A 21,793-nucleotide genomic window follows, 5' to 3' on the forward strand; every position below is an offset into this window, starting at 1 on the left:
TCATTCTTGATTAGTTTTAAGGCCTGAGCTGCCAGGACTATACGGCCGAGTCTTATATTTCTTCTTCTTGGCACAATTTAGGGCAATTAGCCAGGTAACTTTTATTTTTTTTGGTTGGTTATGCTGACAATTACAAAAGCCTGAATTACTCAAAAGAAGAAGTATATTTCTTCTTCTTTTTTTAATGTATGGGCATTTGTTATATACCCATTAGCCAGTTTTCTTTACATGGGCTAGAAAACTATTTAAGCAAAAAATTATATTATGAAAAAGAAGAAGTAATAATCAGTAACCCTAGATTTAGTTGCACAACAAATAATTCATTTACCAAACTCGAAATTTTGCTCGAAAAGAAAAGACCTAAAACACATAAATTATTTGTATTTAATTCTTTATAATAATTTTATAGACAATGAAGACACCAGTGATTCTTTTAGCTTGTGGCTGTTTCAATCCAGCAACTAATATGCACCTTAGAATGTTTGGTATGTAAACTGTCTTACAACATTTATTTTTATTAGTTTTTAGTCTTTTTATCATGAAAAATGTAATTTTAGAAATTGCAAGAGATTTTTTACATCGAATAGAACAATACGAAGTGATAGGGGGAATAATATCACCAGTTCATGATGGATATGGTAAAAAGGAACTTGAAGCTGCTACTCATCGGTTAAATATGATCAAACTGGCATTGCAGGGCAACGATTGGGTTAAGCTTTCAGATTGGGAGTCTAAACAAGAGACGTGGACAAGAACAAGACAAATTCTACAGTATCACCAGGTAAATAAAATCTTTCGTTTAATCTTTTGCTGAGTCACATCTACTTGTATTGTAGAATCATCTTAATGCTTATTTACATACATCAGATTATAACGTTGACGTTAACGAGGAAGATTTGAAGTGGATGCCTGATAACATTCGAAAACGATGTGGAAATAAAAGTGTTATTGTAAAACTCTTATGCGGTGCAGATTTGTTGGAATCCTTTGGCACACCGGGTCTTTGGGCCGATGAAGATGTAAATTTTATTAATTCTAAGTTATTTTTTAATTTAATAAGTCTTTTTTTAGATTGAAGACATTGTTGGGCAACATGGGTTAGTGGTGATAACAAGAAGCGACATAAATCCAAGCGAATTTATATATAATTCTGATTTGCTTACTAAATACATGGTAAGATTATTCTTTGATTAATTTTAGACATTTTTAGTAATGATTTTTCTTTAGTTTAATATAACAATCGTAACAGAATGGATCAGAAACGAGATTAGTTCTACGAAAATCAGAAGAGCACTTAGAAGATCTGAATCAGTTAAATATCTCATTCCAGATGATGTTATTGAATATATTCACAAGCATTCCTTGTATGGTTCAAAGAAGACGTGAGTATTACGATTATTTATTACCTATTTTATATAAAACATCATTTTTTCTCTGCTTACCTTGGATCATAGTAAGTATTTATCACCGAACGACATATTTGACACATCAACACTCATACCATCTCCATCAGACAACCTCATGGAGTCTCCTAGCCCCACTAACTGTCTTCTCATATGCAATAACAACTTATTCAATCGAAACTCGCGTTATGACAAAATGTCTATCGACACTACCGAGTCTTTTAAAAGTCATACACAAATTCCTACCATCAGACATCCAGGTCAGGCAGTGAAAATTATCACCGACTACGAGGGAGTTCACAAAATGCTCCCCAAAGAGGAGGAATTAAAAATAAAAGTAAGTTTGGGCGATTTTAAAAAGAGGTTGGGTATAAAACAGTCTAAAAGTTGTGCCAGTTTTGATGAAATCGAGACACAAATTAAACAAAGCAAAGAAATTGTCAGTCTTAAAGAATGTAAGAGTTGTGATGAGAATTTGGTAAAGTTTATCTTCACTAAGCACGGTATTCAAGTGATTAGTGATGTGGAAACTATTGTTTAATTATCTATATGTTTGGGTGCTCTTCAAAAAAAATAAATAAATAAATAAAAATCTTTCTGTGATGATAAATGGCAAAAATAGCTAATAGCCGGAGAGCTGGCGACATATTTAGAGAACATATTTTAGGCAAGTTAGAATAAAAAAAAATAAAGTTTAATAACTTGTGAAACCAGAATCCTAAGTCTGGCTGGGGTGTTGGGGGTATTTCATTACTGCGCAACCCATAACATTTGCAAAAAAATAAATCCAAAAAACATTCTTTAGGCAACTTGAAATTTGTTTATTCTTAAATTTTAGCATCTATTTAACCTGTGTGCCAGACTTTTTTTCGGGTTTAAAGTGTAACCAGACCATTCCAAATATGTTTAATTATTATACCTGGAAAACATACTTTAGGCATTCTAAAATTTTTACAGCGTGTTTATTAGATGATATTAAAAAATATGTATTAATTGCCAGACGAATTTAATGGGATTTAATACTTGCCAAACGTGAATAAAGATTTTAAATGAGCGCGACAAAAAAAGTCTTATGAGTATCTATAAGCGCGAGAAAGATAGTTTATTGAGACCCGTCGGCAGCCGGTGCGGCTGACGTAACAGTATTTTGGAGTACTTCAAATTTTCATAAAAACAATTTTTTTTCGGTTTCATTTCAATTATTTGCAGGCTTTTAATTCAGAGATTATTTTGTTGGAATTAAGTTGCCATGTACAAATATGTATTTATAAATTAAATATTGATGTGCATAGTGTAAATAGTTTAGAATAATTACTGCAAATAAATATTTTAGTAACTACTAATTTCGCTACTAACTACTAAATCACAATGGATAAAAAAACATTTAAGTTGTGTAGTTTGTAAAAAGTTACTAGTGACAAAGTTATTGTTTTTGATGAAGGCAGACTACAATAATGCAAAGAATTTTTAAAAGTGCGCCGACATCATGGTTTAAAATTTAAAGAAGTGGTTTTACCAGAAAACGTAGTGCCGACAAAAGGGTACCATGTACAACTTAACAAGTATAGCTAGAGACGTGAGAAATATAAAATAACACGCGACCGGTGCTATCCCCAAGTCTCTTCCTATATTTGTTTAACAGTACAGTGCTAAAAAAATAAGTAATCTGGAATTTTATTAAAGTACCATTGTTAATCTGTCTAAATATATTCAAAAGTAAGTAAAAGTGCTTTACTTTTATGCTTAGGCGTTAAAATGACTTTTTAATATTGTCAATCAGGTCGCAAAAATTAATAATAATATAATATGTCACAAAAGTATAATAATAAGTATACTTTTGTGACGTTTGAAAAACATATATTTTATATTATGCTAATTTTTAAATAATTATTCGTTTTTTTAATCTTTCAGATACAAAATACTTAAATTAAAAAGTCTTCTTATTGAAAGGATTTCAATCATACATTTTTATTAAAAAATGTTTCTTTTTTTTATCCAATATTAGTTAGTTTTTTTAAGTTTTTACGACTCCAAAATGCTGTTACGTCAGCCGCATCGGCTGCCCCGGGTCTCAATAAACTATCTTTCTCGCGCTTATAGATACTCATAAGACTTTCTTATCGCGCTCATTTAAAATCTTTATTCGCGTCTGGCAAGTATTAAATCCCATTGAAAACGTCTGGCAGTTAACACATATTTTTTAATATCATCTAATAAACACGCTGTAAAATTTTAGAATGCCTAAAGTATGTTTTCCAGGTATAATAATTAAACATATTTGGAATGGTCGGGTTACACATTAAACCCGAAAAAAAAGTCTGGCATACTTATTTCTAGGTTAAATAGATGCTAAAATTTAAGAATAAACAAATTTCAAGTTGCCTAAAGATGTTTTTTGGATTTATTTTTTTGCAAATGTTATGGGTTGCGCAGTAGCGGAATACCCCCAACCCCCCAGCCAGACTTAGGATTCTGGGTTCACCAGTTAATAAACTATACATTTTTAGTTATTCTAGCTTGCCTAAAATATGTTCTCTAAATATGTCGTCAGCTCTTAGGCTATAAATTAGATTGTTTTTTTTTTGGGTACATTTTTTTAATTAAATCATGGCCTAGATGTGTTAGGTAAGTATATTTATGTGGTTTTTATATGTTATAGAAAGTAGTAATATTGTTTTATTAATTTTTAAATTGATGTGCGCTTGTAATGTTTTTTTTTCTAAAATAAAAAATAAGCGAAACAAATATTTATTTCTTGGAATTTAGTCTCTGATATAGCGCTTTTATTAAATATAATATCTCAAGAAAAACGAAGATTATTGGAATGTTTTTAATTATTATTTGTCAAAAATGAATATGTAATACCGTAGGTTCAAAAAAAAACGCGTAAAGGGCTCGAACGGACTGACGACCAGGTCGCAATGACCTGGCCGTCGCGTCGGCTGGCCGGATGTATTGCGTTTTTAGCTGCGGCCGAATGAACGACCAGTTTCAACAGAGTTGTCAAATCTAACAATTTTTTACGTTTTACCCATTAGAAAATATTGTTTCAGAAATGTTAAAATATCCGAGTTAACTTAAAAGCGAAGTTGCTATTCACAACAAACAAAAAGTATTGTGTACGCGCGACCGACAAAAAGGGAGACATTCTGTTTCTTTTTTCTACTGATATGGCGCCCTTATCAACTTTAGAAGTAAACATATTAGGGCCATCGTAAAAAAAGATCGTCAGACACTGGCTCTAAATATAAGCAGGTAGAAAGTTTAGCTTCCAGTTATTCCAATGTTTACAATATAACGAAGAATCAACAACAGTAATTACTTCTAATTTATTTCTATGAATGTTTAAGTTACTTTCTTAATTTTTTTTCAAAATAATGTACCTAGTAGAAATATAGTCTAATGAACCCTGTTTGAAAAACGTTAAATTAAATATAATATTTAAAATACAGTTGTCCTCCTTGTACATGACTACAATACAAGTCAAAAAACTAATTTAATAAAAAAAAAGTGGTTGCAGAAAAACTTTAAATATTTTTTTTTTTTACATCGAAACTCAAAGGTATAATAACGGGTATCATACCAACCATAAATAGAGTAGGTATGTCATATAAAAATGTTTTGAGTTTTTACTAGAATCAACCCTTAATAAAAAAAAGGGATTAGATTTAAGTTTACCTTTGATCCAGTCTGTATAATATTTCTTTGGATTTTCTGCACGTGTGCAAAAACTACACTAAAACACTATATCTTATAGAAAATAAAATATTGTGCCTTGAATTTGAGGGGATTTCATCTGAAAAATTATTAATTTGGAAGAAAACCGGCAACAAGCGCCAGAAAATAATAATACTTCCGTGCAGTCTTCTGGTCGCAACGACCAACGGACGGCCAGGACGTTAGTGTGCGCTATATCATTTGATTTAATGGTTTTAGAGGTAGCTGCGGCCTGGCCGGTGCGACCTGGTCGTCAGTGTGTTCGAGCCCTAATTATAGAAAGATCTACCTAGAAATCTTATTTCCAAATCATTTTTTATCGAATTTTAAACTATACCATTTAAAAATCATTTTGAACACCCTGTATAATAAAATAATCTAACCAGTATTTTAAAAGCATCAAAAAATTGTGCCAAAATATTTTCACTACACTCCGCAATAAAGAAAATACTCAATAAAAATACATAAGCTGTTCATTGTTAGATATAAAAGTAGTTCGTTTGTACCGTACTTTCTCTAGTCTTCCGACAGTCTCTGCATGAACTTCCTTTATGTTTCAGGCATCTCTAAAGCGACCCGCATGTCTGTAGACCTCCTTCTTTGTATCGGGGCTTTGCCCCAATGCCTGTGAGACCCCCTCATTGTCTTGCTTAGGATTTAATGTACTTATATATCGATGGAAAAACATATATGTTAGAAGAAAGTGTCTATATGCTTCTGTAGAGTTTTTTTAACGTATATTTTGTATGTTTTAATAAAGAAATAGAGTTTTTAGGTAATATAGACACTTCTATTTGTGTTATATACAGTGTGTTCAATAAGTTTGGACACATATTATGGAAAAAACATTTAAGATTCTGATTTTTTTAAAGTGCCTGATTATAAACTACTCAGAAATTAGTTATGATATTTCATATATACAGAGGAGCTAAAAATGAAATACAGAGCCTTTTGTAAAAAATAAAAATTTCTAACAAACATTTTTCAACACACTGTATAAAGAAATAATATGAATTCCAAATATTTGTGATTTTACTGTAATAGTTTCGTTTTAATTTCTCCTGTTATTCTGGTAAGTTAAAGAAGCGTTTTATATTTATCTCCTTGTTTAAATCTTTGATATTTTGTTGCTAAATGTATAAGAAATGATTTTATTTTTGTATGTATTTTTTTGTTGTTTATAGTTTTTCTTTTATAAATATAAATTTTATATTTTTATATCTAAATGATGAAACCAAATTAAAAAGGCGGTTTCAAAGTTTGATGTTTTTAAATTTAGTGTATTTACATCAAGGATTTTTAGTGTTAAATTAATTATATTGTAATAGTTTTGATTCCTCAATACTTGAATACATCACAGTTTATACTCTATATTTATTATAAGAAATAAATTGCAATAGAATATTGAAAATAATAGTTTTTTATTTCCAAAAAAAAACAAGGAAAAAAAAAGAAAAAATGTCAAAGTATATCTCTAATTTGGCACTTTTGTGACTAAAGTTTGAATAGATCATCATACAATTAGATTCAAGTATAAAATTCAATAAAAAAAAATTTAAAACTTCCATACCCCCTCTGTACTTAAAACAATCAAAGTAAAATAAGCCTAAATACTGTAAAAAAAAGTCATTTCACATCACAGTCACACCAGGGTGTGCTGTTTCGATCACAGAAAAGCTGTACGTTGACTACAGTGAGAGGAGCATCATCAATCACAAGATTATTACTAGATATAATCTTATACCTAACATCGTGCAATCCGGTTTGTCTGTCTCTCTTCCTAGTCGATTCTCTCTGATTGTAACATTTTGTTGTATCTCTTTTTCTATTTTTACCGTGAATATGCCTGTGAAAAAATATTACACAATATTATTTGATCTTTATTTTTTTTTAACATGCGCAATTTTTATTGTACTAATCAATAATATAAAATAAATGACTCATTCTATCTGTATCTGTTCTTTTTACCTGAAAGTATTTGTAACATTTGTTGAAATATTATTAGGTCTTGTTATATTCAAATGTGCATTTTTAATTCTAACATAAAACTCGTCATCTTCCAATCCCCAGCCCCAATACCTATTTGACAGGCCATTCACTAACTCGTAATGTTCCCTAAAAGAACCAACATTTACTGCACAGTACATAAAAATATATTTTATTTACCTATTGATCAACAGAATTCCACCGATAAACTTTTGATAATGGTACCTAGGATGCAACTCCGGAGCTGCTATATGAAAAGGCTGACTAGGATAATCGTATCTCAGTTCATTATTCAACGGTAGGAGATCTACGTCATGCATGGCAATATAGTCAAACTCTTGTCTCGTATATAAAAACCCTACATTAATTAAAGAAGCTCGGTTAAATCTAAACAAGTCCATTTGGTTGATTAAAAATATGTGATGATCTACTCTCTGGTTGGTTAAAAACTTATGCATGTAAGGTGCGAACTGTAGAAGCTCTTCGAAACGGTTCCTAAAGGGTACTATCACAGCTAATCTGTGCTTCGAAGTTAACCTACTAGTTCTCGTTTGGGCTATTTGATATCTAGTTATGTCATAACTGGAATAGTTGCATTGTTCTGTAAATAATTTTGTTTGAATTACGGATATAATCAATTTTGTAAATATTACCTTTAATAAGCAGTCTATAACTTAAGTAAACAGTTGTAAAAAACATTAAAATAACAAAAACTACTAAAACTAAGAATGTGTTGAAGGAAAAACATATCGGTTTTCCTCTTGTGTGACGCATACTGAATATTTTATTATAATATTCGACATTATTGTTTTATATTTCTCATTTTTCTGCTTTATTTTCGTAATTTAAGGAAAAATATTTATTTTTATTTTTCTAACCTAACTTTGTCAAGTTAAGTCAGTATAAAAAGATAATCTGTGGTGTGGATACAAAAATGGCTGTTACTAATCGTCCGCTAGACGGAAGAATTATATAAATTAATTGTCCGTATTTTACAAGACCTTTTGTATTTATACAGATTATAATATCTAAAAACTAAGCTAAAAACTCTCTCAAATTATACAGGGTGTTTCTTATTGACAGGCTAATATTTGAGGAACTGATTCTTGGACTTATTCTAAAATAAAATGGTGGTCAAAGTTATTGTTTCATAATAACTCTGATACTATTATAAATATCTTTATGAACCTTGATACACCTCTTCTATCCATCAATATGAATATAAAAAATAAATATATGTATAAAATATAAAAAATAAATCTAAATTTTTTACATGAGGAACCTCCCCACAAGAGATGCGATGACACACATCCTTTAGAAGACCCGTATCAAATATTTCATAAAGATATCTATAATAACATAAGAGTTATTATGAAAAAGCGTTTTTAAATACTTTTACCACCCTGTATCTTAAAAGTTAAGATATTTAGGACATACATTCATATGAAGTTTTTTTTTAGACTAGGTCCAAGAATCGTCCCTTAAATATCGTTAGGGAACACCTTGTATGTAGAATCGAACTAATTTTCAGCCATTTTGAGCCCTTAACCGGAAGTTTAATTTATTGTATTCGTCCGTCTAGCGGACCTCTAGGCACATTTAAAAATTCTTTGCATAGCCAAGGTCGAAATTAAATCAACCATGCGCGTAGACTTTGGCACCTTTTAAAGACGCAAGCGTCAAAATTTAGATCGATGCTTTAAAATCGCCGTCTTTTGGGGTAACGGCAGAAGTTGATCCCAACGTGTTTATCCAAAAACATGTTATTGCGCTCTATCCGATCTTTATATCAAATTAAATGTCAAGTATCGTGTTCCATACGAAAAAACATTAGAAATAACTGTTTGCCTTCTTGATCGAGTGTTTTGTTAGTGAACGTATTCAGCAAATACCAAGGGAGGTTTCGTTTTTTTCAATTATGCCTAAAGGAAAGAAAAAATCCAGATCTGGTAAGTTCAGATATCTACTACGCAAATCTTAAATGCTGTACAAGCAAAGTATTTGATAAATCAATTTTTAAAGGGATTTTTAACTTACCATGTGGTTCAAAGCGATTAACCTATTAAAAAATATAATTAGGACGTGACATTGTACGAAATTCTGGCATCTCTATCGTTTCATTAAACTTTATACTAGATACAATGAACTGGGTTTAAAAATATTCAACATTTTTGGGTTCTTTGTCAAGCCAGATCTCACAGCTATTTTTGTATACTCAAAAAAATTTAAATCGCAATGCTGAGTCATCGTAATTTTTCTCAGAATTGTTTACATATCTGTATTAATACATTTTTTTTGTTATGCACTACCATATGTTGCATTTTTATACCCCCTAAGAAAGTAAAAGTGAAAGTTACATAAGATCAGATTGTTTTTTAAGTAGGTTATCTACTCTACTAAACTTGATTTGTCCTTGTTAAATGAATGCATCTGATATAACTACATATTATTAGCTAATTGATAAGGGCATAGAACATAATATTGCATAAATCTATAGTTATTCCAATGATTCTAGATCGCCACAGAATTGAGGGCTCATTGCAAACATCCGATGATGACTCTTATCCAAACGATAACATGAGCGTTCTGAGCAACTACTCAGAGAATTGTAGCGTGGAAGATGGCAATGAGGGTGACGATTTTGCTCAGGAGAATTTTGAAGACAAATTGGTGGAGTTAATTGATGGGTTGTCCCAAAAATCTTCTCAAGGACGCGTTACCAGCTACAAAGCTTTCACAAAGGCGCTCATAAAGAAATATATGCCCAGTTTTATCAGAGACAGGTAAATAAAAATAAAATGTATATAATTAATATTATTCTTTTAATATACAGTTTAATTTAATTTTTAATGAACAATATTGCCCAACGTGTGTTTTTTTATAAACACAGTTTTTTTCATGAGTAAATACTCTTATCTTTTTGATAACTTGGCAAGTTAATATTTATTTATAATTAATATCTTCTAAAAAACTGATAAATATTTATATATATTTCTTCTAATTTTGTTAACAACAATATTGTGTAATAATATGATATTTTTTGCATCGGAGGTAATGTCATAAAAATAATAATAGTTTATTTCATTTTTATGTTACCTTGAAATATGATTCTCTTATGATCTAATGCACATAACATGTTTTAGAAAAAATAAAAATAATTTATGATACACCAAAAATAAATAGACATATTTATGTATTATAATTTAAAACCGAATTTAAGTTACTATTTTTATTAATCCTTGGTACTTAGGACATTTACGCTATGCGATTGCATCGAGAAAAGTTTGAAAAAGGGGGCAGCTGCAGAGAAATCCGCCGCAGCTGAGTTGGTAGCTGTGATTTGCGTGCAGCTGGGCACTGAAGATGCTGGGGAGGACGTCTGTAGAACTATTAAACCGCTGTTGCTGTCCATGGCTTGTGATAAGTCAGCTACTCCATCAGTCAGAGCAGAGGTATGTTTTGTTATTTTATCTCAATTCTTATAAACACCCCCTGCAGCTAGTTAATGTTTTTACTAACTAATGTTACTAACTACTGTTTTATTGTTTGACGTTGAAAACAATTTTTTTAATAGTAGTTCAAATGTACCAGACATAAAAAGGATTTAATTGATTTCTTTTTAATATCTTTTGTCAGTGTACTCTACAAACTAATATAGTGTGATGCAGTGATGCAAAAAAGCACCATATTAAGTTTTCTGTTTGACATTTTTGACTAAATTTTCTGTACAGGGTGTCCCATTTTCGTGTGTTTTACAAGGTATTTCTTTTATGAGTTGAGATACAAAGATGCGGTTTTCACGTCTACTTTTGTGTTACTTTTTTATAAAACCAAAGATGCTACACACAGATTTTTCCTCTTAGTTCCTGAAATACAGGGCGAATTTGAAAATTCTGCATTTTTTGATCCCCTTTGTATCTCAGTTATCTTTAACTTATGGAAAAGGTGAAAACTGAATCCCATAGGATATTTCATGTAGAATTCAGTGGCGTAACTCTATTTTCGCTGGGAGCTGTCATTTTTTGAAATATGACCAAACTTTTTTTTTTTTTAAATGGGAGACCCTGTATATTTTTTTTGTTTTACATAATATTTGCCTTGCTATAAGCTTTCTATAAAGATACTCTATACTTATTTTCATATACAAGGTAAAAAATGCATTATTTAACTTTTTAACATAATGAAATGATTAATAAATTAGGTAATCAAAACAATCAAATAATTTATTCGACGTCATATTTTGATTATTGACTATTATCGGTGAGTTTCTTTGTGTAGAATCATTGCACAAGTGCATTAAATAATGCATTATTTTATCTTATTACTGAAAATAAATATGGAGTATATTGTATTTTTACACAGCTTGCAAAACGGCAAATAAAACAAAATAAAAATAATATACAGGGTGACCCATTAAAAAACACGAGTTTGGTTCATATTTCGAAAATGACATCTCCCAGCAAAAAACTAGTTACTAGTTTTAAATTGGAATATCTATATCTGAAAATATTTGATAATAATGCTGTTCTAAAACTAATTATACATTTTAAAGTACACTTACCTTATTTATACAGGATAAATCAAAACTATAATTTTCTTAACAGTGCTGCACAGCTTTGGGCAACATTGCCTTCTTGTCAGGCAGCGATATGGCAGAAAATCTAACCCTGATGCAACAGTTTGAGTCGATTTTCTCAGGGAGTTTTTTGAAAGGCGACGGATCCGTACCGACCACCACTCCAGAGGCTGGAGTAATGCATGCTGCAGCATTGAATGCTTGGACATTACTGTTCACCTTGATCGGGCCTGGAAATATTGGAACGATGATCAACAATTCCAAATCTTTACCGTAAGTCATATATTTTTTATCACATTGTAAAATAAAACACTAGTTCATCACAAACACACCAAAACACTTTATTTTTGCACTGGACGCGCGTTTCGCTAACCATGTAAATTGAGCGTTTATATGGGCGCTCAGTTGCCACTGACCAAGCGTGGCAAAACTAGTCAAGCGTGTAAAAAACCAGAGAACTTGCTAATAACTTCATAAATAATATATTCATAGATAAAGTAATAATGTAATATATAGTAGATAAATACGAGAATATAATAGAATAGAACTCCTTACTTAGCTACTATTCCATGTGATTATGATTAATTAAATCTTAGGTCTTTGGAGCACATTTCTGAACTACTCCAGTCTGCTCACCTGGATGTACGTATGGCTGCCGGTGAAGCTTTGGCTCTGATTTTCGAAGTAGGCAGAGCGGAGAATGAAGCTTTTGAGGAAGATTTCGCTGACGAAGTCACAGAAACTTTAAAACAACTTGCCACAGACTACCACAAGTACAGATCTAAGAAAGATAGAAAGCAACAGAGAGCTACTTTCAGAGATATACTCCAGTTTATTGAAGTAAGTGTATAAATTAATGAAATTATCATAAAAAACACCCTGTATATTAAATTTACCTATTGTTTTCTCTCAGGACGATACTACAAACGAAGTTCAAGTAAAAATAGGTAAGGAAGTCTTATTGCTTGATACGTGGGTGAAAAGGAAACAGTATGACGCCCTGTGTACCATTTTGGGGCCCAGCATCAACAACCATCTGCTAGAGAACGATTTGATCAAGGAAATCTTCGAGATTGACGTCACAATAGTGGACAGCAAAATACCCGCCTATGCTCAACTGCAGATGGAAAGGCATAGAAAGGTAAGATTATTTTTAATATATTTTACAGGGTTTTTTTTCAGTTTAAAATATGTATACCGTACGATCGAAAAAAAAATCGGCGTCAAAGACGGCTGGGGAATGATAATCGGTGATAATTTTGGCGAGGTCAAGCCCTAGACGTAATTTACTTGGCCTGTACTGTATTTTTAATAGCGCTTACTGCCAGTTGACTTTTTTTTTATTTTCCTATAAAAAGTTTTATGTCAATTTTCAGTAAATGACTTTTAGAGATTTACCTCGTCAAAATTATCATTCCGCAGCCGTCTTTGACGCCGTTTTTTTCGACGATACGGTATTTATTAGAAATTTTAGATATTATTTGTTAGACTATCAAACACCTAGACACTCACGTTCTCAGTAAACTTGTAACCAATATAAATTACTGTTTAACTCATTGAATAAAAAGATTATGGATTATGGAAGTATCTTTCTGTGTCCTGGCATAATGTTATTCCAGATTTATATGCTTTGCATAAATCCGGTTATAAAATAAACAAGAAAAATTGATAAAAGATGAATATAAAGATACTATTAGACCTCTTTCTTAGTCATTTTGATCAATGGGTTAAACTAATCGACCTTATTGTTATTTTTATCCCTTGATGGGCTACAGATATGTTTTTTTTTGTTGCAGAGAGTACAAAACGCGGCCAATTTCAAAGCTAGAACAATATCCAGAGCAAAAAACAGGGATAAGCGATCAGATTTCTAAGAGAAAAAACGCAAAAATACGATAAAATTTCAATTTATTTATATAATTTAGTACAATTTTACATGTTTTTGCTTGCATTAATTAATACCGTTCGATCGAAGGAAAAAACAGCGGCACGGTTGCTTAGAAATACCGTAAAAATATATGGTAAGATTCATAAATCGTAATTTCCAAACCTACTTGACGCCGTTTTTTTTCTCGATCGTGTCGTAAATGTATATTAAATATTTAAACGTGATGCATAATTATAGTTAAAAATTTTAGGTGAAGTTGTTTGTGATTAATCAAATTTACAATATCTTGTTGTAAAAATATCGCAGATGTGTTTTAGATAATAAATAATGGTAATATTACTGAAAAATGGTGTATTATTTTTTTACAAATATTTCCCCAAACCGTCGGCGTCAAAAAATGGAGAATTAATTGTTTGATGAAAAAAAGGTGTCGCAGTAGCCTTTGAAATGACAATCTGGTAATTTCTGCACTAAACAAATATATGTTATTAAATATTGCATCTTAATACCATATGATCGAAAAAAAAACGACGTAAAGTGACAAACGAATGTCAATTTTTAGTAAACGATGTCCAGAGACCGATATCGCCAAAATTATTATCGATTGTCATTCCCCAGTCGTCTTTGACGCCGTTTTTTTTTTATCATTCGGTATTTAATAAAATACAGTATGATGCAAAAAAAACGGCGTCAAGTTGGCTTGGAAATGACGATCGGTGACATTCCCCGTATAATTGAACATATAAAATGACAGCGATCTTCATTTTATAGCCATCCCTGACGCCGGTTTTTTTTTTGATCAGATGGTAGTTTTATATCAATTTTTAATTAAATGACGACCAAGAGCCATGAAGAATTACCATTTGTCATATCAAAGGCTACTGTGACGCCCTTTTTTTCGATCGTATTTGCGGAACATCTGACAGTCAGTTGATATAGCAGATCCCAAACTAGAATGTTATTTCTACGCCTACCATGACATCGTTTTTATTTGGTTTTAACAAAAACCTCAACAATATACATTTAAATATTAAAAAAAAGATAAAGATTGTCACATACCCGTTTTCGAGATAAAGCTAAACGTTAAAATGTTTATAATATTGTAATTTATGTATAATATACATTTAATATTAATAACTTTATTATAAATAAACTCAAAGGCTAAACTAGCAGCTTTTATGAAACTTCTAATATCATCTTTAGTATTTTTAGATGTTTAAAAAAAGTTACCGTGAATTTTATTATTAAAATGTTTTTTTACTATCAAATAAAGAAAAATATGTTTCTTTATTTACTTTGTTAAAAACTTCATTGTGTTTAAATGCAAGTACGAAATTCAGCAAACATTTTTAGATGTTTACTTAGTGATAACATTTATTTGTGTTTATATTTAAACAAAAAACTATGTATTAAAACACACTTCAACCAAAAAACATTCAAATTTTTATAACATGAAAAATGCACTTTTAAATTTAAAATATCATATTTTATGTTTTTGAGCCATTATTTCGTGACACAAAAAAATAAATTGGGGAAGTTTTACAGACGATTTGAAGTTGAATTTTAACCTTAAATAACTTTCAAACGAGTAGATTAATGAAAATTCATATAGGGCCTTTTTTGAAGACCGTTCAATTTCCTAGAAGAAATATGTATTGATTTTTGCAAAACGCTGCTTTCCAGTATAAAGGCGTATAAAGGCGAAAAAAAATTGTCGATTTTTTTGATCCACCCTATTGCAGGTAGAATGGGCTCTTTCACTATATTTTAGAATTAGCATAATTGAATAAAGCAATTAATTCTAGAATTTTCAGCTATCTCACTTTCGAAAAATTTGAAGTCGTTCTTAAGAAAATAAATAAAAACAAAAAAGCCCAGACTAAAAATCCGCACTTTATTTTCAATACGTTACACCGGGCATGTTGAAAAGCGGCAACACGGCCGCGGCCGAGCCAACATGCTGACCCACCACCACCTCCACACAAGGCCTTTCAACCTTTTCCAATATGGCGGAGATAGAAGTGCTTTATTTGGCGCGTATTTTAAAACCTGTTTTACTCACAAATAGACGTTTTTCATTTGTCGGGTTAGATCACGTAATATTTCACTAATTTTTTAATATACAGGGAGTCTAAAGTTCTCCACATAAGTATGGAATTTTTTGTATTATTACTTTTATGAAAACATCAGTTAGTTACCTACTTTTTATAAAAAGGTCTGCTTTCTCAGAAAATAGGTAGTGTTAAAATATTCAAGCTTGAGGTAGCAAATATAGGGTGTTCAAAATCATCGGAAAAAGAAATAACCAGAAATATATGACAGAAAATAGCAATATAAACTAAAGATTCAATTGCAAACACTTACCTACCATAGTTTAGAATTTACTGAACTTTTGATAAATATATACTATTATGGACAGTATAGGAAGTTACTGTGTCTTAGTAAAAGCCTTGGTAAATGCTCTTGGAATTATAAACTACACTGGCTTGGGTCAAAAAATATGGAATATTTTTTCTATGTTTTGCAGCATTACACAAATGGGAATAAATTTAAACTATAATAGGTGAGGATAAATAAAAAATATAATATGTGTTTCAAGATTTTATATAGAAAAAAAACTAAATACCATTTTGGGGGTTCGTAAGTAAAAATTACGCCTAGCTTAGTTTTCTTTACTCTTTATCTTTACATAGGGCATTGTCTTTGTGGTAAAGACGTCATTCTTCTTTTTGCATAGTTCTTCAATAAAATATTGGATATTCTGAACAAGATGGATTTAATAATAAATTCTGACGTATGTGAGGGGCAATTGTGACCTAAAAAAAGACTTACATCCAGGCCATTTAAATTTTCAAATGTCAATCTTGTCAATATCTTTCTGTGATCTTTTTGATGTAAAAGGCTTGATTCTTATCCCAATATTTTACTTATAGTGAGGTAAGTGTAAGCAGTAGCCATAACTACATCCTCACTAGGGCAACAGAGGCTTTGGCCTTTGGCCTTTTTGAGGCATATTTAATGCACTTCTTACCCGAGAACTACTAGTAGGAGTGAAATTATCTCTTTTAATAGCTGTCAACCATTTTTTATGAAGCTCGTCATTTTTGGAGAATATAAAAGCAGAAACCTTGGGACCCCCTCTATAATTCCCGTGACAATTTGGATCAGAGCATGTAAAAGGCATGCTACCAATAAAATGTTAATACCTACCCTTTAATACCTATCTTTTGATTATTGTAAGTAACCATTATAAAGTACTATGCAGACTGGCGGCGAAGGCTTTTTACTCATTTAGGTGTAATATCTTGATAAATACTTCTAGTTCTTACCTTAAAATAATTAATAATAGAGGAGTGCGACAAGCAGAAAAGTTTGAAGTTCCCTATGTGGAATGTCTGGTTTGGATTTTTATTACACTGTTATTTTATCACAATTTTCTGATCACACCATGCACTGAACACTAAGAACTAAACAAATGTGTTGCAGAAGCACAACAAACTAGAGATAAATAATTATTTCTGGTATGCAATCGGAACGAGAAACCACTACCGGCTTTTCAGGTTAAAGATAAACAATTTAATAATGCGCTGCTTTCGCCGCCATATTTGCCTTGCCCATATCATTTTGATTGGCCTTGAGTTAAGGTGGTGCTGGTCAAATCAAATCGCAATGTTGCCAGTTGTTGGCTGGCGCACGAGCACGGTTCTGCAATGCGATTGGGCGTATTTTTCATACGTCATCAATTGGCACTTTAAAATTATTTCAAATTAAAGCAATTTTGAGGGCCTATAAAAAAATTATTCAATGTCATAGAACTATTTTTTTTAGATAAATATACTGAAAATAGTCTTCTATTTCAGATTTTGTCCTTGAATTGGGTATTTTATTTTTTGTGAAAGAGCCCATATTCCATTTCCATACATTTTATCTTTGAATAAAGCTTCTTAGCTAAATAATCCTACATAAATAAAATAAATAAGATTGAGAAAAAAACTCTTCCTATATTACATTATTCTTTGAAACCAAACCAATAAATTTGGTTATTATATTCGAATTAAATAAATCTTTTTTTAAACATCTCCTATCAATAGTTAATTTAAATTAATCCTCTATAATAAACTTAAAAAAAACAAAGATAAATATTTGGAATGTAGAAAACGAGATCTAATATCGATATATACCTATCCTAATTTAAAGCAAAATAAAATTCTTCCTATATCATTTGGTACTAGAATTCGCCCTGTGTGAAGCGACATTTTCTTTACTTATTTCGTTAGTAACATACTCCCAAGCATTCACCGAAGCTTCATAGAAATGTATCTGCTTCGTAACAAAATCCAGCAAGATTTTTTTTACACACCTCAATTTTTCCTGTTGCCAATACTCTAAATCGCTTCTCAAGCATTCATTGGCCATTTCCAGGCTATCCTGGCTGGATTCTACTTTTTTTAACAACTGGGGAATATGTGTTCCTAATTTTTCTAATTTATCATCGTTAGAAGGCTGTTTCCACAAAGTAAAACTACCTGAACTCTGACTAGGGTTCTGAGACATCGCTAACAACTAAAAAAATATTATATAACATGCAAAAAAATAATAGATATATCCAAAATACCTTGTCCTTTTCACCATGCCTCTTATTCAATTCCTCCAAAGAACACTCATAAGCAGACTGATACGATTCCCTTTTTCTTAAAGTCTCTTGAACTACTTCAATGTACTGTAAAAAATCTTTTATCGGATTTGTCATAGTGTTGGGATAGCTATGAACCAGAGCCCCTTGTGCTGCTGTGCTTCTCTCTATAGCGTGACTAATGTTTTCTAAAGTTACAGCCAGTTCAGGCTCATTGGCCGACCACATAGTGAAAATCGGGTAAAAATTGTTTATATCTGAAATTAAATCTTGTCTTTCCTTGTTTATCCTGTAAGATATTCTTTCTATCGAGCTCAGTTTGTCTGTTAATGTACTTAAATATGATTTAGTCTTATCAAACTCTATGTTAGTGGTTTTCAGAGCGGAATGTGAAGAAATAACTTGGTTTACAGGTATAATTCCATTAGAACTGCTCGAAGATGAACTTTTTCTTTTATGAGCTGCAAACTCCTTTAAAGCCATAATAATAGTTTATAAATCCCATAATATAAATGTTATTTTACTTACAATATGATTAGCTGTTAAAAATAATTTAAAATGCTCATTACAACTTAATATTGGATGGCTACAGATCCTGTTTAAAAACAAATTCAAGAATTTCATTCTTAATAAAATAAAATCTTTGCTGTATCGATCTAACTGGCCCATTAACGAATGTTTTGCTGGCAGAGGCTGAAAATACCATATAATATCAAAATAAATGGTACAATATATAATATTAACTCACAGGTATAATAGAAAACGGATGGCACTCAAGTAATTTTTGCCTAAGCCACAAAAAATCATTGTAGCGTCTTCTAACTACGTATTCGTGAGAGGTAAACTCGATCCTAGCTACCCTAGTGCTTATGCGAAACGTTATATACGTTTCCAATGTTTCCAAGTGCTTTTCCGGATTATCAATTTTAACATAAAGATCTGTATCTTCGTCCATGTTTAATTCCGATAAATTTTCTATATCTTGTATTGTGGAAAAGCTCTCTATACTAGGTGACTGAACCTGAAATAATCTCGCTGGATTTAATGCCAATTAACTTTTTAATCTCAAAACATACCAACGAATTATCGTTATCAAATGTTGATTCGCTACACACACTGGATCGGTCTAGATCTTTAGCCTTATCTTTAAGTATGGACGAAATATCTTTTTGCTCCGACACTACGTTTAAAACTGCTGAATTTTTACTCTCCATTTTTTTTATATATTCATTTATTATTAAAAAAAAACAATAAAAAATATTTTATTAGGTTAGTGACAAAAATCTCTTCTCTCGAAAAATAAATAGGCTCTTGCAGTCAGCTCTATGTCAAATGAGGAATCTATGGATATTTTGTTAGAATCAAAATGGTGGCACCACTGTTTTGATTACGTTTTGAATTTTTTAATATATTTCCATTTATCAGACTATAAATATTTAAAAAATATACTTAAAACGTACATATTTTAAACAGTTTTTTCGGAAAAACAAAGTTCATGGTTAATTATCTGAGAAAAAGGCGAAAATATCACTTTTAAATTGTTCTAACCTCGAAAATGTCCCATCAAACAGGCATAAAAGGTAAGTCAACTTTATTAATACCTTTTTTTCACCTTGAATATATTAATACCCGCTTCCCTATATTTTTAGCCAACGATGAATTAAAAAAGTTCTTTTCGAAATGCAAAGACGGTCACGTCAGAGTGTTTAAAGTCGCTATAGAAGATGGTAGGTAATTTGTTGCAATTCATTTATGATTCATAAACTGATTAAACTTAAGAATGCCAGTTATCTTAATCCTACTTCATATTTTTAGAACAATTGGTCCTAAAACAACACCACAATCACAAACACAATTGGGAAAAAGACTTTGATAAGTATGTTACGCCTCTCATCGAGGAGAACCAGCCCTGCTACATTCTTTACAGGCTGGACAATAAAAGTTCCTTAGGCTATGAGTGGCTGTTTATTAGCTGGTCTCCGGATACGGCACCAATTCGCCAGAAAATGCTTTACGCCTCAACCAAAGCAACATTAAAACAAGAATTTGGAAGTGCCCAAATTAAAGATGAATTACATGGAACAGTACAGGTAAATTAGAAAATATATAGAAGGGTGAAATAGTATTGTAAGTTTCTATTTAGAGTGAGGTTACTTTGGACGGTTACAAGAGGCATAAAAAGAATGTGGCTGCACCGGCACCTCTTTCATCCAAAGAGGAAGAAATGAACGAAATAAAGAAAAATGAAGTACATACAGATATCTCCATAAACACCAAACAACAAACTTTAGGAGGTGTATCGTTTCCTTTACTTGAAAGTGCTCAACAGGCTGTTAGAGATATGTGCAGGGGATCCTACGACTATATTCAATTTAAAATAGGTCTGTTTTTTTTAGTTTAAATTTAGTAAATTAGTAAATAATTCAGGTTTTAATAGATATTGTTGAGGAGACAATAAGTTTGGCGACTGCAGAAAATATTACTTTGGAAAAGCTTCCTTCTAAAGTTCCTTCAGATACTGCCCGGTATCATTTGTACAAATTTAAGCACACTCATGAAGGAGATTATACAGAGAGTATAGGTAAATTAATTGCTATACCAGGTGTCAATAAAATCTGGGTAAAATTCAGAAATTAAATAAAAATTTAAAATATTTTATTATATTGTCTTTTTATTGATATTATTGGTTTACTTTCATCAAAATTTTTAGTTTTTATTTACTCCATGCCTGGATACAACTGTTCAGTGAAAGAACGAATGCTCTATTCGAGTTGCAAAAACCCCCTAACTGAAACCATCACAAACTTAGGCCTGGAAATTGCCAAAAAGGTAAAACACCCTCTTTTTCTTAGTTATTTTGACCGTACCCTGTATTTTTTCTTCTAGATTGAAATCGATTCAGGCTCAGAACTGACTGAACAGTTTCTCTATGACGAATTGCATCCCACAAACACGCTGCATCGCCCCAAATTTGCCAAACCTAAGGGCCCCCCTGGCAGGGGGCCAAAAAGAATGACGAAAAATCAGTAAAACCGTTTTAAATGCTTCGTTTTTTGGTGTCAAAAAGGCTCAAATATTGACCGTATTCTTGCTAGTATTATTTATGCATACAGGGTGTCAGTTATTTTTGAAAACCTGCTTAATATTTTCACAAAATTTTTTCTATATCCTGTATATTGTGCTAGATCTATTATTGTTCTTTATTATTTCCTATTTTTTTTATTGAATATATATGTATAATTATATTGTCCAAGACATTTTTTAATGATGTAAGATAATAAATTGGCTACATTTGTTGCTATAGCATCATTTTTTATTCAGTTAAAATATTTATCGGTGATTTTTTAATGTACAGGGTGTCCCATTTTTGTGTGTTTTATGGGGATGATCGTTTATGAGTAGAGAAACAAAGATGCGGTTTTCACATCACTTAGCTACTATTATAATGCATTTTTTTACCTTGTTTATGGAAATAAGTATAGAGTATATTATAATTTTAGAAGGCTCATAACAAGGCAAATAAAATAAAAAATAATATACAGGGTGTCCTATTTAAAAAAAAACATAAGTTTGGGTCATATTTCAAGAAC

The 21,793-nt window shown here is 31.2% G+C and overlaps 5 protein-coding genes across 5 annotated transcripts; 3 read left to right on the forward strand and 2 right to left on the reverse strand.

Annotated features, from left to right (window-relative positions):
- Positions 1 to 287: 287 nt before the first annotated feature.
- LOC115886644 (nicotinamide/nicotinic acid mononucleotide adenylyltransferase 1) lies at positions 288 to 2,023 on the forward strand. The gene is made up of 6 exons (XM_030905890.1): positions 288 to 485; positions 558 to 781; positions 837 to 1,019; positions 1,072 to 1,173; positions 1,228 to 1,382; positions 1,455 to 2,023. Exons 1-6 carry the CDS (start codon positions 413 to 415, stop codon positions 1,942 to 1,944), a joined length of 1,227 nt encoding a protein of 408 aa, XP_030761750.1. The 5' UTR covers positions 288 to 412; the 3' UTR covers positions 1,945 to 2,023.
- Positions 2,024 to 6,581: 4,558 nt separating this feature from the next.
- On the reverse strand, positions 6,582 to 8,019 carry LOC115886688 (beta-1,4-galactosyltransferase 7). Its single transcript, XM_030905947.1, has 4 exons — positions 7,760 to 8,019; positions 7,287 to 7,707; positions 7,089 to 7,235; positions 6,582 to 6,966 (listed from the first exon to the last, which is right to left on the reverse strand). Exons 1-4 carry the CDS (start codon positions 7,878 to 7,880, stop codon positions 6,747 to 6,749), a joined length of 909 nt encoding a protein of 302 aa, XP_030761807.1. The 5' UTR covers positions 7,881 to 8,019; the 3' UTR covers positions 6,582 to 6,746.
- A 761-nt stretch (positions 8,020 to 8,780) lies between these two features.
- LOC115886557 (interferon-related developmental regulator 1) lies at positions 8,781 to 13,909 on the forward strand. The gene is made up of 7 exons (XM_030905780.1): positions 8,781 to 9,055; positions 9,622 to 9,889; positions 10,357 to 10,558; positions 11,711 to 11,955; positions 12,279 to 12,522; positions 12,596 to 12,823; positions 13,479 to 13,909. Exons 1-7 carry the CDS (start codon positions 9,025 to 9,027, stop codon positions 13,554 to 13,556), a joined length of 1,296 nt encoding a protein of 431 aa, XP_030761640.1. The 5' UTR covers positions 8,781 to 9,024; the 3' UTR covers positions 13,557 to 13,909.
- Positions 13,910 to 17,554: 3,645 nt separating this feature from the next.
- Positions 17,555 to 19,456, reverse strand: LOC115886650 (sorting nexin-7-like). Its single transcript, XM_030905898.1, has 5 exons — positions 19,280 to 19,456; positions 18,952 to 19,224; positions 18,732 to 18,896; positions 18,186 to 18,674; positions 17,555 to 18,133 (listed from the first exon to the last, which is right to left on the reverse strand). Exons 1-5 carry the CDS (start codon positions 19,415 to 19,417, stop codon positions 17,789 to 17,791), a joined length of 1,410 nt encoding a protein of 469 aa, XP_030761758.1. The 5' UTR covers positions 19,418 to 19,456; the 3' UTR covers positions 17,555 to 17,788.
- Positions 19,457 to 19,557: 101 nt separating this feature from the next.
- LOC115886596 (twinfilin) lies at positions 19,558 to 21,506 on the forward strand. The gene is made up of 7 exons (XM_030905831.1): positions 19,558 to 19,783; positions 19,853 to 19,930; positions 20,019 to 20,293; positions 20,347 to 20,584; positions 20,641 to 20,784; positions 20,914 to 21,032; positions 21,090 to 21,506. Exons 1-7 carry the CDS (start codon positions 19,759 to 19,761, stop codon positions 21,231 to 21,233), a joined length of 1,023 nt encoding a protein of 340 aa, XP_030761691.1. The 5' UTR covers positions 19,558 to 19,758; the 3' UTR covers positions 21,234 to 21,506.
- The last annotated feature ends 287 nt before the right edge of the window (positions 21,507 to 21,793 follow it).

This window comes from Sitophilus oryzae, unplaced genomic scaffold (assembly GCF_002938485.1).
Source record: "Sitophilus oryzae breed Bouriz unplaced genomic scaffold, Soryzae_2.0 scaffold_494_pilon_pilon, whole genome shotgun sequence".
Lineage (NCBI taxonomy): Eukaryota > Metazoa > Arthropoda > Insecta > Coleoptera > Curculionidae > Sitophilus > Sitophilus oryzae.

Excerpts from the sequence above, each read along its gene's own strand:
- LOC115886650 (XM_030905898.1), bottom strand. The coding sequence starts at position 19,417 with ATGGAGAGTAAAAATTCAGCAGTTTTAAACGTAGTGTCGGAGCAAAAA. Across the intron at positions 18,675-18,731 it reads TTTTAACAGCTAATCATATT|GAGTTTGCAGCTCATAAAAG; the intron begins GTAAGTAAAATA and ends ATGGCTTTAAAG. Across the intron at positions 18,134-18,185 it reads GGCATGGTGAAAAGGACAAG|TTGTTAGCGATGTCTCAGAA; the intron begins GTATTTTGGATA and ends ATATTTTTTTAG.
- LOC115886557 (XM_030905780.1), top strand. The coding sequence starts at position 9,025 with ATGCCTAAAGGAAAGAAAAAATCCAGATCTG. Across the intron at positions 9,890-10,356 it reads CCCAGTTTTATCAGAGACAG|GACATTTACGCTATGCGATT; the intron begins GTAAATAAAAAT and ends CTTGGTACTTAG. Across the intron at positions 12,523-12,595 it reads ATATACTCCAGTTTATTGAA|GACGATACTACAAACGAAGT; the intron begins GTAAGTGTATAA and ends GTTTTCTCTCAG.
- LOC115886688 (XM_030905947.1), bottom strand. The coding sequence starts at position 7,880 with ATGCGTCACACAAGAGGAAAACCGATATGTTTTTCCTTCAACACATTC. Across the intron at positions 7,236-7,286 it reads GGAATTCTGTTGATCAATAG|GGAACATTACGAGTTAGTGA; the intron begins GTAAATAAAATA and ends TGGTTCTTTTAG. Across the intron at positions 6,967-7,088 it reads AATGTTACAAATACTTTCAG|GCATATTCACGGTAAAAATA; the intron begins GTAAAAAGAACA and ends ATTTTTTCACAG.
- LOC115886644 (XM_030905890.1), top strand. The coding sequence starts at position 413 with ATGAAGACACCAGTGATTCTTTTAGCTTGTGGCTGTTTCAATCCAGCA. Across the intron at positions 782-836 it reads AAATTCTACAGTATCACCAG|AATCATCTTAATGCTTATTT; the intron begins GTAAATAAAATC and ends CTTGTATTGTAG. Across the intron at positions 1,020-1,071 it reads GTCTTTGGGCCGATGAAGAT|ATTGAAGACATTGTTGGGCA; the intron begins GTAAATTTTATT and ends GTCTTTTTTTAG.
- LOC115886596 (XM_030905831.1), top strand. The coding sequence starts at position 19,759 with ATGTCCCATCAAACAGGCATAAAAG. Across the intron at positions 20,785-20,913 it reads AGATTATACAGAGAGTATAG|TTTTTATTTACTCCATGCCT; the intron begins GTAAATTAATTG and ends CAAAATTTTTAG. Across the intron at positions 21,033-21,089 it reads GCCTGGAAATTGCCAAAAAG|ATTGAAATCGATTCAGGCTC; the intron begins GTAAAACACCCT and ends TTTTTCTTCTAG.